At 43.1% G+C, this 15,073-nt stretch overlaps 1 protein-coding gene across 1 annotated transcript in view; it reads right to left on the bottom strand.

The window, feature by feature from the left end:
* TTL (tubulin tyrosine ligase) overlaps window positions 1–14,580 on the bottom strand; it is a 31,942-nt gene extending 17,362 nt beyond the window's left edge. The window contains exons 1-3 of the mRNA XM_058534621.1: window positions 14,364–14,580; window positions 11,506–11,584; window positions 4,794–5,026 (exon numbers count right to left, since the gene is read on the bottom strand). Coding sequence (XP_058390604.1) covers window positions 4,794–5,026; window positions 11,506–11,584; window positions 14,364–14,520 — 469 coding nt within the window. The 5' untranslated portion in view covers window positions 14,521–14,580. The remainder of the gene's footprint in view (window positions 1–4,793; window positions 5,027–11,505; window positions 11,585–14,363) is intronic.
* Between the last annotated feature and the right edge of the window lie 493 nt (window positions 14,581–15,073).

Raw genomic sequence — 15,073 nt, 5'->3', positions numbered from 1 at the left:
AGTATCTAGTTTATCCTCACCCTTGCCAGCATTTGCTGGCATTACCATTTCTTATTTTAGCCATTTTAATAGGAGTATAGAGATAGCTCATTGTGGTTTTAATTTGCTTTTCCCTAATGGTTAATGATATTGAAAATCTTTTCATTTGCTTATTTTCCATCTATAGAGCCTTTTCAATGGAAAACATTCTCATGTCTTTTGCCCATTGTCTAATTGGATTAAAATTTTTTTTTCACTATTGAGTTTTGAAAGTTGTTTATATATTCTAGATATGAGTCCTTTGTCAGACCTGTGGTTTGAAAATACTTTCTCCAAGCCTGTAGCTTGTCTTTTCATCCTCTTAATAGGCTCTTTCACAGAGCAAAAGTTTTTGATTTTGATGAGGTTCACCTTATCAACTTTTACTATGGACCACACATTTGGTATCAAGTTTAAAAACTCTTTGCCTGGCCCTATCTCCTATTTTTTCCTGAAAAATCTTATAGATTTATATTTTACATTTAAGTCCACAATCCACTTTGAGTTAAGTGTTTGTATAAGGTGTGAGGTTAGGGTTGAGATCCATTTTTTTGTCTATAGATATCTACCTGCTCCAGCACCATTTGCTGAAAAGTTTACCCTTCCTCTATCGAACTGCTTTTGCACATTTGTCAAAAATCAGGTGGCATACATATGGGGTCTATTTCTGAGTTCTCTGTTCCACTAATTTATGTTTCCATCCCCTGGCAATACCACAGTGTACTGATTACTGTAGCTATATGCACTTTAGCTGTACACTGTACCTAAATACACTTAAATATTGGGTACAGTGATTTCTCCCACTTGATTCTTTTTTCAAGATTGTTTAAGCTATTCTAAGGCCTGTGTCTTTCCAAATGAATTTCAGAAGAAGCTTTATGTCTACACAAAAATCTGGTTGAGGTCTTGATAGCAATCACATTAAACCCACAGACCAATTTGAGGTGAACTGACATCTTTACTATGTTGAGACCTGCAATCCATGAACTTGGTATGTCTGTCCACTTATTTAGGTTCTCTTTGACTTCTTTCACAGTTGTTTCATAATTTTCAGCATACAGATCCTACACGTTTTGTTAATTTTATACCTAAGCATCTCATTTTCTTTGGGGTGACTGTAAATGGTATCGTGTTTTTAATTTTGGTTTCCACATTCAGTGTTAGCATAGAGAAATGTGATTGAATTTCTCAGTTGATCTCATATCCTGTGACCTTACTAAACTCACTTTTCACTTCTAGGACCTCCCAGCTATGCTTTAGATTTATAGCTTATCTCTACTCGGGGCTCACGCTTTGAGCACAAATCAATTTAATTTAGCTCATTAATTTAATGATTTGTCTTTCCTAAAGCCAACCCCTTTTTAACTGCCTCATTTCTGTCACTTGCTCCACCATTTGGTTAGCCTCTTAAACAAGAAACTGCAAATGAACTTGGAAAAGCTCCCTCCCTCTCTTTTTGTATGAACATGACTCATTCTGTTTCAACTCCCTTAGGAACCACACTCAGATATCCTGGTTCCTCTTTATTTCCACTTGTCAGTTCCTCATTACAGACCTTAGTCTTTCCTCCTCTACAGCACCTTGCATACTACTTCTGGAACAATCATCCTAAAACTCCACTTTCCTACTAATGCCCTGAAACTATCTCTATCACCTCCTAAAGGCTTGCTCTCCACAATCTGGTCACGTTCCTTCCAATACACTCCAACCTTATTTTCCTTATGCTATTTCCTTATGTAAACTATTTCTTACTGAAAATTAATATACCTAATGCATCATGATAGGTGGGAAAAATAATGGGAAGAAGGTAAGTAGATAGATACACTTTTATAACTTTAAAAAACTACTATCATTGAAAAACCATGACGTTAAAGAGAAATTGAAAAGTTACCCATAGTCTTATTTCCTAATATAATTATTTTCATCTTTTCATATTACCTTCCTTTACATAAGGGCAAAGACTGGGTCAATCATAGTGAACTCATTTCATATTCTTTTTTCACTTTATATTGTCAATATTTTCACTGTTTCTGCATTAACTTCACAATTATGTTAGCAGGTGAAAAAAATCCCATTGTGTGGATGTACAAAATCACACATTTGTTTACTGATTGTTGGACAGTGCAATGGGGTTGTTTCTAAATAATATTTTGCTATTACAGGTAACATAGTACTAAATGTCTTTGCTGTAGATCACTCTTGTTTCTGTTAAAATATTGCCTAGAGTAAGTTTTCAGGAATGAGATTAGTGGCTCTTTATTGCTCTTCTCTGTGTTATGGTATGGCTTTTTCAAAGGGCTATGTATCACCACTAAGGGGGAGCAGTTCACAACAAACTTTCAGCATCAGTATCACTGAAAGGTTTTCTTTTCTCATCTTGTAGGTATAAAATGATACATAAAATCCACATTTATTTTGTAAGTTTTGGGTACCAGTGTAGCCCATTTCCATGTGTTTGTTAACTGTATTTCTAATATGATTTGTTTATGTCCTCACTAACTAAACCTGGAGAAATCATGAAGGAACTTTGGGGTTCTTCAAGGAGCTTCAAGATCACAGTCTTTTTTTGTTCTTTATTCACATACCAACTTTTAGCTTATCTGGAAACAGATGCATCATTAGCCTTCTTTCTGGCTAGATTGGATCCATAAGGGCAAGAGATAATGTCTGTTTCATTTACGCTTGTATCTCCAAACACTCATCACTTCTTCTATTCATTCATTCATTCACTCAATACATATATTGAACCTTTGCTGGACCCAGGCAGACAGTGCTGAACACAGATGTGACATGGTCTGATGGTGCTTTAAGAGGATCTCTGTCTGCCATATTGTATGTAGACTCTGGACAATGGCCACAAGCAGGAAGACAGGGAGCAATTCCAGAGGTGAAGGTGGCTCAGATCCAAGACGGGCAGTGGAGGTGGTGAACAGCAGCTTGATACTGGATACAGTGTGAAGGTCAAGCCAACTAGACCCAGCAGGTAGTAGGTATTAAACATTTGTTTAACAAGAATAAAAGTGATTCATTCAGCCTATCGGTTTTATTTTGTAGTTCCCAGACAAAACAAATGCATACTGCTTATCTCTTCACCTCCTAAAGCAAAATTTCTTTTTTGTTTGGTATTTTATTCTCTCTTCACCTCTCTCTGCTGCTGAGTATCACTCTATGTCTTGTCTTGGTAAGGGTCCAGGGACCACCTAGGTAGGATCACTGCCACTTTCACCAAGGGCCCTGCCTCACTCCTAGTTCTCACTCCAGTCAAGACTCCATGACACCAAGCCCTCCTGACTCAAGCCCAAATCCACAGGAGGAATCTGGAATACTATGGATGTTTATTTACTCTTCCAATTCCCCCATTTAACGTTAGAACCTAGCTAGGGGACAGTACTTGAGAAGAGGACACAAGAGGGGAGAGAGAAGTAGAAGAGGTACCTGGCTTGCGGCGAGAGTCCAACTCTCCCACTTTCAGGAGATTCCAGGTGATCTCTCACGGTTGTTAGAAAAGAAGGTGAGGTCCACTGGCCCGAGGATAGAAATGAGTACCAATGACCAGACGGTCTTCCAAGGCAATAAAAGAAGTGAGCTCAAAATGGAATGGTTTTAGAAAGAACATATGATGGTAGTGAGAGAGAGAGAGAGAGAGACTGTGTTTATGTGTTTATTAGATTGGGAACTGCCTAGATTTTAAGCCTGAGTAACCCTTCTATGCATTCATTCAACACATATTTATTGAGTGCCTATTGGGAGGGTACAGAGATGAATAAGACAGAAACTCTGTGTTTACATAGAGCTTACAGTATGATAGCGGAGACAGACAGACAAACAAATACATAATACAGTGCTAGGAAGAGGTTAGTGCAAGAAGGAAAAATAAAGCTGTGAAGGATAGAAAGTAATGGGCACAGAGGCTATTCTGGATTAGAAAAGTCTTCTTGGAGAAGGCAACATTTGAGCTGAGAGAAATAGAAAATAATCCATGTAAGCGCATTCCAGGCACAGAGACAAATTTAGAATATTTGCAGGATGCCAGGCAGGCGTGGCTCCAGTACAGTGAGCAAGGCCAAGAACAGAAGATGAGATCAGAGATATGGGCAATGTCAAACGGTGTAGGCTACCATCAGGGATCTGGAGTTTATCCTATTGCATTGGGAAGCCTGCTGCTAAGTCTTGAGCAGGGAGTAACATGATCAGATTTATGTTTTTAAAACATCACTCTGTCTCAGAGGAGAATTGACTATGAGCAGGCACTGCAATTACACAGACTAGAGAGAATAGTAGCTTTGACTTCAAGTGAGAGCAGTGGAAATGGCAGGAAAGTCTAATTCAGAAGATATTCTGAAGGTAGAGCTAGCAAGACTTGCTGATGCATTAGGTATAGAATGTAAAGAAAAAAGCAGTCAACCATGATGAATCCTAGGTTTTAGGCTCAGAGACTGGGTGAAGAGTGGGATCACATACTAAATCGGAAGACTGAACGAGGAGCAGGCAGGGTGGGTAAAGTTGGGAAGGAAATGAAGAGTTCTATAGCAAACGTGTTCAGTTTGGAATGCCTGCCACTGGATTTGGAGCTTAAACGGAAATACCCCGGTTGGGTATTTAGAAGTCATCAGTACTTAGATATTTAAAACTATGTAACTAGACGTGGTCTCTACCCTTGAGGATTCAGATTAGAATAGTCACTCATCTAAAGACATCATTAAAATCTACTGTACCACTGAACAAAGCACCTGGGAACCTACAGGAAAGGGAGAGGGACCGCAATGCCAGCTCACCTTTGGCACCGGCTGATGACTTTGCAATCCAAACGCTGCCCTCTCCATCTTCTTTCTTTCTGTTATAAGAAGCCAGGAAGAACTCTCTTTCATCTGTCCTTGAAGTATTGATTGGTGGGTGGATTCCATTCTGCGCTGGAGCAACTGGGGTCTTGAGATTAGTTGGATAAATCACATAGGACTCGGGGAACCATGTGCAGGACTCAGCCAGTTCTGGGCTTGTCTTGATTAGCCTGGCAGATGACAGAGGGTCAGTCTCCTTCTTAGCACACACTCTGTCACTCTACTCAGAAAAGCCAGTGCCTTCCCCCAGAGCTCTTCAAGGAGGCAGGGCATGGGCAGGGCCAGGAGCTGGTCTCCTTGTTATCCCACTCTTTGCTTCTTGGCCTCCCTGGGCCGACCTCTAATGCACTATTGGGCATCACATAGCCATTCCATGCAACCCTAAAGGCATGCTCCAGTTAATTCAAAAGCGGCTTAATGTCTAGAACTTTAGCTCCTTTTAAAATGCACCTCTACAGAAACTTAACTTGAAGTACTCCTGAGCCAATACCTTTCAACAAACATGTTGTGGCTGCGCTAGACACACGCTAAAAAAGTGGAGAACTGAGGAAACTATTTGACTTACTAGCAAAAATACTATCCTGGCCCAACTCTCTGGAGAGAAAAAGTTACTACTTAGGAATATGAAAGTTCTTCGTTTCTTGCTTTTAGCCCAGCCTGGCTTCAATGACAGAATAAAGGAGAAATCTTTCTAATAGGACACAGGGCTCCAGTGGCCATAACTAAACATACCTCCTGCCCCCCAAATACCATCACACAATGGAAGATCAAGTCAGGAGGGTAAAACACAAGAGCTTACGAAGGGCTTCCCACTGTATCTACTCTCCAATCAGACCCCCGAGGGGGAGGCACCAGCATCACATTTCACAGGTTAGGCAGCGGGTCCCAGAGAAGCAAATTTCCCAAGACCACAAAGTTAGTAAAGAAACAGCCATTATGTAAGCCCTAAACTCCCAAGTCCTGGCTCTAAACTTACCCTTACTCCCCAGGAATCAGAGGCGGCGGGGTGGGGCGGGATGGGGGTGGGGTGCAAAGACATTTGCAGGCCTTCCCTAAGCTGCACCCCCTCTTCTGTCTAGAACAGAACTCTTAACGTTAAGTTAAGCCTGTGTTAAAATTCACCGACAGAACCCAGTCTATGAGCAAATGACAGAAATAATGCAAACAAATTATGAATTGAGATTTAAAATGAAGTTATTTTTAAGTTGAAGACAACAGAATTTGGGAGTTATCTGAACTCAAAGGAACAAAACATAGATAAATTTCTGACTCACTGAATGCTCGGCTCTATCCGCACTGTCCAGCGCGGCGGCCACTAGCCGGGTGCGGCTTCTGAGCACTTGAAATGTGGCCAAGGAGGACTCAGGACACGGATTTTAAATTTGGTTTAGTTTTAATTTAAAAACTGAAGCATCGTAAAATATTTTTCCATTAAGCACAACTTTCCTGTTTGGGTAGGACGACATTTCACTTAAGCCACTGCACGCCCTAAGATACTTTTGCTGCACTGCAGTGTGCATGTCAGGCGCATGTGTTGTTTCTAGTATTATATATAAACACATTGCTGTTCTACTCAGGGACAATAGATTGATTCAGTTCAAGTGATTTTTTTCCCTGTGCACTGATGAAACATTATAATGTGTTTATTATGCAGAGAGTATAAGTTACAGTGATAGCTATATAAATCATAATTAGTAACAAAAGTGAAATATAATTATTTTTCTACTTAAAAAATAAGTATGGACAGGGGCCGGCCCCGTGGCATAGTGGTTAAGTGTGCGTGCTCCGCTGCTGGCAGCCCGGGTTCACACCCTGGGAGTGCACCCATGCACCGCTTTGTCAGGCCATATAAAGTGGTGGCGTCCCATATAAAGTAGAGGAAGGTGGGCACGGATGTCAGCCCACGGCCAGTCTTCCTCAGCAAAAAAAGAGGAGGATGGGCATGGATGTTAGCTCAGGGCTGATCTTCCTCACAAAAATAAATAAATAAATAAATATGTATGGACAAATTTTTAAATTTAAAACAAAGGCATGGTACTGATGCAGAATTGAGTGGGGACGCAGAAACCATAACTATGACTACAACAGTAAAGAAAAACAAAGAAGTGGGAGAAGGTATGTCACAAATCTCACAATGAATGGCAAATGCAGTTTGCTGTGGCAGAGTAAAACGAAAAAGCAGTTTGCTGTATAGAGAAGATATTTTCAGCAAATACATAATGAATTTCATAAGCAGTTTCCTCTCCACAGTAAAGAAAGAATCAATGAAATTAGCAGCTGAAATCAGAATTAAATACCCAACAAAAATTTTTTAAACAAATTTTTAACAGGCTCTGAGCTTGTTAACTTCGGTCAGTTACAAAATGGCTTGGATTCTTGCACAAAAAAGGCAACCATTTTAAAGATTTTATTTATTTATTTCCCCCCCCAAAGCCCCAGTAGATAGCTGTATGTCATAGCTGCACATCCTTCTAGTTGCTGTATGTGGGACGCAGCCCCAGCATGGCCGGAGAAGCGGTGCGTCGGTGCGCGCCCGGGATCCGAACCTGGGCCGCCAGCAGCGCAGCGCGCGCACTTAACCGCTAAGCCACAGGGCCGGCAAGGCAACCATTTTAGATGGAAATATGGCTAAAGGAAATATTCTCAGGAAAAGAGTAAAAAGGATTATTCACAAAAAGTGAATTATCTTTAGTTAAGTCACGAACATTGCCATAGAGTACATAACCTTTCTAACAATATCAAAGATTGATTCAAAATTTGAAAAATCTTGAATATTTTTCTTTAGCTTTAGTTGAGTTGTGTGACATGGAATGCTGCCCAATTAATACTTTGGGTATGTTTTGCCTCAAAGAATTTCCAAATATATGAAAAAATATTGTCAAATTGCAGCCTAAAAATATCAACCCGTGGTGGAGATATTTTTGCATCTTTTACATCTGCCAAAGAATTTCACCTACACGTGAAAATTTAGTTTCTATCACAACAGACAGTCCTTCAGCTAGGTTGGGTTAAAATCTGATTTACTGGGATTTTAACAGACTGATGTTTCTTTTATTGCTTCATTCTACTGCATGATACATACTGGAAACATTTGCTTCTGTCTGATACATATTGAAAACATTTGTGCTCAGGTTCCTGAAGCCCACTCTGTGAAAAGTATCATGGATACAGTTGTTCAAATGGTTCAGTGTATACTAGAAAATGCTACAATGATCACCAGTATGGAAATGCTGAAAGAAACAGAAGACAATGAATTTAATGATACTGTTTTCTCTGCCAGTGCTCACCGATTGAGAGATAAAGGAGTTTCACAAAGATTTACTGTACTGTTAACTCCAATTCAGATTTTCCTGATAGGAGTTTTCTATCCTGATTTCCTTTTATAGGAATGCTTGCCAAATCATTATTTTCATTCAACAATTATTTCATTCATTAATCAAAGATTAAAAAGGCAGTTTGATTTACATTTTCCCACCTATATCCACACTGAATACAAATAAGATAAATTTAAAGCTCCAAGGAAGGGAAAAGATCTTATTCATGACCTAGCCAGACAGGTGTGAGAATTTATGTTCCAACTTCACGATACAAATCAATAGTAATGATTTTACATATTTTTATAACATGACTCAATATGCAAAAGATTTAAATTGTAATAGACAGCTTATGCACATTGGCTGCAAGAACTAAAGAAAAATTTGAAGACACTGTTGATATTGATAAATTTAGAGTTTCTTTTCAACTTATTCAATATCTCCTTTGAATTTGATATTAAGAATACTGAGTTGACACGAGAGTTGGTGAATTTACTTAACTTGTACATAGTTTTGATAAGTCAAATCAATTTTTCTAAAAATATGAACCAGTTTTGTCAATGTGCATGTGAATATTAAAGGAAAATTATTTTTTGGTATCCACTTCAGTTACTGAAAATTTTTTATGTATATGGGAACAACTTGGGCATGTAAATCTACTTTTTCAACCATAAATTTTTATGAAATCTAAATACAGATCGAGGGTTTCACATAAAAACTTAGTGTCTGAATTAAGATGTTCTATAAATGCAAAATGCACATTTTAATGTAAATTAAATGTAAGATGCTTATTACTTGTTTTTTGTATTAATTTCATGTCAAAATGATATTCTTGATTTATTTGGTTAAGTAAAATATATTATTAAAATAAATTGCACCTGTTTCTTTGTACTTATTTTAATGTGGCTCCTAAGAAATATAAAATTACACATGTGGCTAGCATTCTATTTCTGTTGGACAGCAGCCTTTGCATTTGTTCCATTTCCTCAAAAGCCTGTCTGGAAAGAAATCACAAATGCAGATTTATTTACACGAACAAGGGAGGAACTCTCACAACAGGAAAAGAAAGCGTCTACCATGGACCAGAAGAAAAGCCATTCAGAGCTCTGCGATTATGGCCTTAGGACCTTGATGCATTTCTGAAACTCCCTGAAGTGACGGGAGGAAGGTGCTTGCTGTACAGGGTCCAGTGCAGAACCCTATCGAGGCTCTGGGAACCTTCCAGGGGACGCCCAGTCACACTGCCCACAGGTCCCATTTGTACAGATTAGAACTGCCCTGACTCAACGCTAACTGCTATGGCCATGGGCAACCCAGTTTCCTCTAGGAGCTGCCATTTTGTCCTACTGAAATGAGGGAGATGACATTGTTAACTCTCTGGAGTCCTTTCAAACCATACAAAATTATGGGAGAGAAACAAAATGACAAAGGAAACCATCACCTCCTGGAATTACTACAGTCTCTTGCAGGACACCTGAGAGAATTAAAGCTTATGAGGATGATGACAACCCCCAGCCTGCATAAGACGTGTCACCATTTACAAGGTGCCATCACAGACCATGTCACACGCCACAGAGGGGCAAAGAGCAGATATGATCACCACCATCCCCATTTTACAGAGGGAACACTGGGACTCAAAGTGGCACTGTCCAAGGTCACAGAGATCTAGATACCTACTCAGACCTGGTCATGACTCCAGGCCTGTCCTCACTACACCTCATTATAGCTGGTAAACATGCAAATACGTAGAACATTTTATATATATATATATATATATATATATATATATATGTTGTTTTTTTTTTTTTTACAGCATCCTCTGTTCCTACTTATAAAAGCAAAATTCTACCTTTATTATTAGAGGAAAAAAAAATCATAGTAGAAAAAAGATTGAATAAACATTTTATAGAAATTTCTAAATGAACAATCTGGATAAACAATCATGTCTCATTTCTACTCCTAGTTCTGGTGAAACAATCTTTTGCATTCTAAATACATAAATATGTAATAAGAAGATTTCAGAAGGCCTAGCTCTCCTTTAGGAATAGCTAGTGACTCATGGAAACCCATCACAGAGAGAAGTGGATACGTAAGTCACTGGGGGCAGTGAGTCTGAAAAAAAACGTGAAATATTCCTATGAACCCTCAACCTAGTAAAAACCTATGTAGAGCTCAGAAAGAAATAAAGGAGGGGAAAAGAGCATTTACATTGAGTCATATCTTCCAGGGTCTTCTTACCTAAATGATTTGTTTGGCTACACACACATGCTCACTAGTCATCATGGAAAGGATACTGGAGGTCTGCTACAGCCCTGATTTTAGGGGCCACACCAGTGCTTCCCTACTGAAATGATAACAATAATAGCAACGACAACTATAATAACAGCAATAACAATAAGAAGAGCTCTCACGTATAGAGTGTGCACTATGGGACAAATATTATTCAAAGCCTTTACATAAATTAACTCAATTAATCCTCACAACAACCCTGAGGTAGTTACTCTTATTATCGCCATTTTACAGAGAAGGAAACTAAGCCACCGAGTCAAATGCTCACTATGAACCACCATGCTGCACTTTACACACATCACCTTATTTAACCCCACAGGCACCTTAGGAGGGAGGTTCTGAGGCTTAGAGGGATGACAAAATTTGCCCAAGCTAATAAGAGGAAGAGCTGGGATTAAAACCCAAGATGCTGATCCTAATCACTGTATTACTGCTTCCTTACACCTTATGATACTCTTCGTGTGACAGAGAGATGGGCAGTGCAGCAGACACTCGTATACCCTGTGCCCTTCTCCAGGGCCCCGCCCTGCCCAAAAATGCCAGGGAAGCTATGTGTTCCACTTCTCCCCACAGCCAGTGGCTGACTGATATTGGAGTACAGAAGCCTGGTCCCCTTGCCTCAAGAGGCAACAAGTCTGAGGCGTCATTCTCTCCTGAGGCCCATGGAGTCAGGCTGAGGCAAGATTTCAGCTGAAACAACCTCTTTGCTTGGCTTCTTCCCCTGCAGTCCCGCTCCCATTGTTTCCAGATAAGTTTCTCCTGAGAATCCTCCCCCCATAAATCACCTACACAGGAAACCCTGTCTCAGGCTCTGCCTCTACGGAGGCTCACCTAAGAGACAGACAGGCTAAGTACAAACAGCAAAGTTTTGGATTGCAATCAAAGTAGCATAGAGGATGCTCCAGAACTAATATTTGTTGGCTTTTTAAATAAAAGAATATTTACCCTTTAAAAAATAATCCCACATTTTCACTTAAGTGCTTCAGGATGAAAGCTAAAAACATTTATGTAAAAAATTGAAAACACAGGTCTTAAAGAACACTTACTTCACTAAAGAAGCTTTGCGACACAGTTTGTCTGCCCCCCTGTAGTAATTCACCAACTGCATCAGCCCAGGCTCGTGACCTATGAGGGAAAGAGGAGGCTCAGAAGAGAAATGGGACAGGTGGCAAACAACAACGTCAGCAGCAGCATGCAGGAGAGAGAACAGCTGTGTCACGCCTAGCTTCTCTTTCTCTCATTTCAGGACTGGTTGTTGGAAACAGAACAATCTGTCGCCCTGTACCTGTATCCCCCTTTCTCCTCATCCCACTGGAAACCCTCACCCTCCCCATAGTGGATATTACAATATCAATATCACAGGTCTGCAGAAGACCACTGCTGCCTTTGTTTTTTCTTCTTAGGGTGGAGGGGTAATTTCGATTTCACCCCTCCTTGATCCCCACTGCACCCCACTCTCGGCTTAACACATAAGGACTTATCAGTAACCTCTGTACAGTAACAGTCTGCAACAATCATGCTTTTGACACCCCTAACCTTGCTTCTTACAGCCATCAAGGAAGGCAGAACTATGACACTGCTGTTTTCAAGCATGTCCACCTCTGCAAGCTTCTAGGAAAGCCACTAGAAGATGAAGGAAGGTAGTGGAGAGGCCATGTCTATAAAATCAGAAAGCCTGAAGACTTGCTTCTCTGCATCCTCCCACAGGGAAACCCATTTTCAATAGATGTTACAGGGGCCAGCGCAGTTGCATAGTGGTTAAGTTCACCAGATCTTACTGCATGCCCCCTCCCCTATAAAATTAGAACAGAAAGGACGCAAATAAAAACAAAAACCTCAATTTTTGTTCAAAATCCTAACAAAATGCACTGAATTTCCAGCAACAAAAATAAAAGTAAAACCAAACAAAAGGAGTTTGAGTTGAAGATGCCAGAGGTAAGAATAATTCATCTGAGAATAGCATACCACCAAAAAGTTTTAGGTACTACCTGGCTCTCACTGTCTCCCTGGGACAGACACACTTGGCTCACCCCTGAACCGCCTACTTTCTCATCCCCATGGCACCAGCAATCCTGAGCCTTTACCGGGCTCTATAAGCCAGCTCCTTGGGTTTCACACCGTGCATTTAAGCGAAAGCTATACATCCCTAACAGTGAAGGCAGATAACCATTTTGGTTGTGGGATGCTGTTTTCTTTCCCATAAAAACCAAATGGTCACTGACCATCTGCTGACTTCATGGTAACTGTTTAGGATTTGGACCCTCTAGGTGTCTGCTCCTTCTCCCTAGTCCTGAGCACCAAAGCACTGCAAACCACCCCTGCTCCAGCCCCGGCAGAGCCATTTTTGTCTCTTTTTAATATCAGGATTCCACTTCAGCTTTTACAGCCAGGCACTGTCCAGCCCAAAGAGGAAGGTCAGTCAGTCAGGCAGGGAAGCAGACAGAGCAGGGAGGAAATAAATGCTCTTGACTATAAGCAGTTTTCTTCTCCTTTCAGGGATGGTATTCTCTTTGCCGAGAGCTTCCTGGGGAGACAGTTTAACAAAAGGGAATCTCTAGGCACATTCCCCAGATTCCAAAATTTCTGGGGGTTGGAATCAGCCCTTCCATGGAGTCCCCATCATGCAGCATAAACTTGCATAACAAGAAAACATTGTCTATGGTACCATTGCAAAAAAAAAATTTCTGTGAGGCTATGCCACAAACCATTCCTCAAACCATTACAATTGTACATGTCCCCCACCCCAACACTATGTAAGCTCACCAGTAACCAGGGAGTTCCAAATGGCCTAGTTTCAGTCTTTGCCCACTCAACCTCTCCACCCTCTGACCACACCTCTTTCTAAAAACTTTCTCCTCTCCTCAACACAGAACACTGCTCTCTCTGGTTTGCTTTCCAAGGCAAAGATGACTTTTCCTCATTATCCATCCTCCCATTCTGTCTTTGGCAATACAATTTGGTCCCCACCCCAGGAGAATTTTGGCAGGGAATGTGGCTAGCCAGAGAGAGGCTGTACTCCCCGGATGACTGTGCAGTGAGAGGCCATAAGACTATGTTCAGGTCAATGGGATGTGAGTTGAAGCGATCTGCACAACTTCCAGATTACGTCATCTAAAAAGGCTGGTCCTCTCCTTTCCTCTGTCCCTTCCTACCAGCGGGTATGTGGATACGGTGGTGCCAAGCCAGCCGCAACCATGTGAATGAAGGCAACTCCCTCGGGGAAAGAGACGGAGGGATGGAGGGTGAATCCAGTGTCATGTAAAATCTGCATTCATCGCGCAATTGTGAAAACGCGTTCTTTGGTGAAGCTAAGAAAAGGTCTCAAATCAGACACCTTCCGCCCGGGGCAGACTCGGCTCACTTCTGAAGCTCCTGCTTTTGGAATCCAGAGGTCTTTTCCAAATCCCCTGACAGTTTATCTGAGCCTTCGGGTAGCTGAATCAAGGTTTCCAACACACACAAGGACCCCTCCCGCGCCAACACCAGGCGGGGCGGAATCCCCAGCGTAGAAAATGTGCAGGATGACCCCAGCCAGACGTCAGCCACCGGCTCTGCGGAGCCCCGCCCCGCCCCGCGCTCGGCCCAGCGGACCTGCCCGATTTGGGGGCGTCGGGCCCGGGGGCGGGGGGAACGCGCGGCCTCAGCTCCCCGCCCCAGCGGCTGATGCCCCCGGGCTGCAGGGACGGGCCATTGTCAGGAGGCAGCTGCGGCCCCAGTGGCCGCACCGCGACTCCGGCCCCGAGTGCGATTTAGGACACGAGAAAGCATTACAAACGATGGGTGTAGAGCTTTATGGATCCATTTTTTATCTGCCTGAGGGGCCGGAGGGGAAGATTTGTGACCTTAAAACAAAAGCGCTCGTTCCAGCGGGCCGCGGAAGGGCGGGAAATGGGGAGGGGCTCACCCAGTCTCCCGAAGGGCAGCCGGTTCCTCTCTCCCAGCATCAGGTTGAACCGGGGGTTGTCTCGCCTCAGCCTCTTCCAGTGGCCGGTGGCGAGCAGCCGCCGGGAGACCTCGGCGTAGACGCTGCTGTTCTCGTCGCGCACCACGAAGGTGTACATGGCGAACGGCCGCGCGCCGCGCCGCCCAGGCAGCCGCCGCAGGGATGAGCCGGCCGGGGCGGCGGCTCAGCGTGCAGGCCGCCCGGGCGCCCGCTGCGTCCCGGCCCCCGCCGTCCCCGCCCGCGCCCCGCCGCGCCCCGGCCGCCCGCGCCACTGGGGAACCGGCGGCGCCGCGCCCGCGCGCCCGCCCACCCTCCTCGGGCCCCGCCTCCGCCCCGAGAGGCCGCGCGGCCGGCCCCGCCCGGGGCGGGGGGAGGCCCGGGCGCCGCGTGCCGCCTCTGCGCGCGCCCCGGGCCGGCTGCGGGCCGCCGCGGCGAGCGCAGCTTTAGCCGCAGCATTGGGAACGTGCAATGGATAGAGACCGGGGACAGGGGCGTCCTCCTGAGCCCAGGGTCACAGCCGGCGGGGCGGGGGGGGGACGGTGCCAGTGCAAGATCCCTTTTTCCCGGGTCACTGCGGATCTTCCACCTACTGTTCCCAAGGGACGTTTTATGGATAAAAACAAAAAGTTCTAAGGCACGATCCTGTGTCCAAAAAGCGCTTCCTTTCTTTT

The sequence above is a fragment of the Diceros bicornis genome, chromosome 40 (assembly GCF_020826845.1).
Source record: "Diceros bicornis minor isolate mBicDic1 chromosome 40, mDicBic1.mat.cur, whole genome shotgun sequence".
Taxonomy (NCBI): domain Eukaryota; kingdom Metazoa; phylum Chordata; class Mammalia; order Perissodactyla; family Rhinocerotidae; genus Diceros; species Diceros bicornis.
Note: the sequence above shows the minus strand (reverse complement) of the source record. Positions and strands in the feature narration are given on the sequence as shown.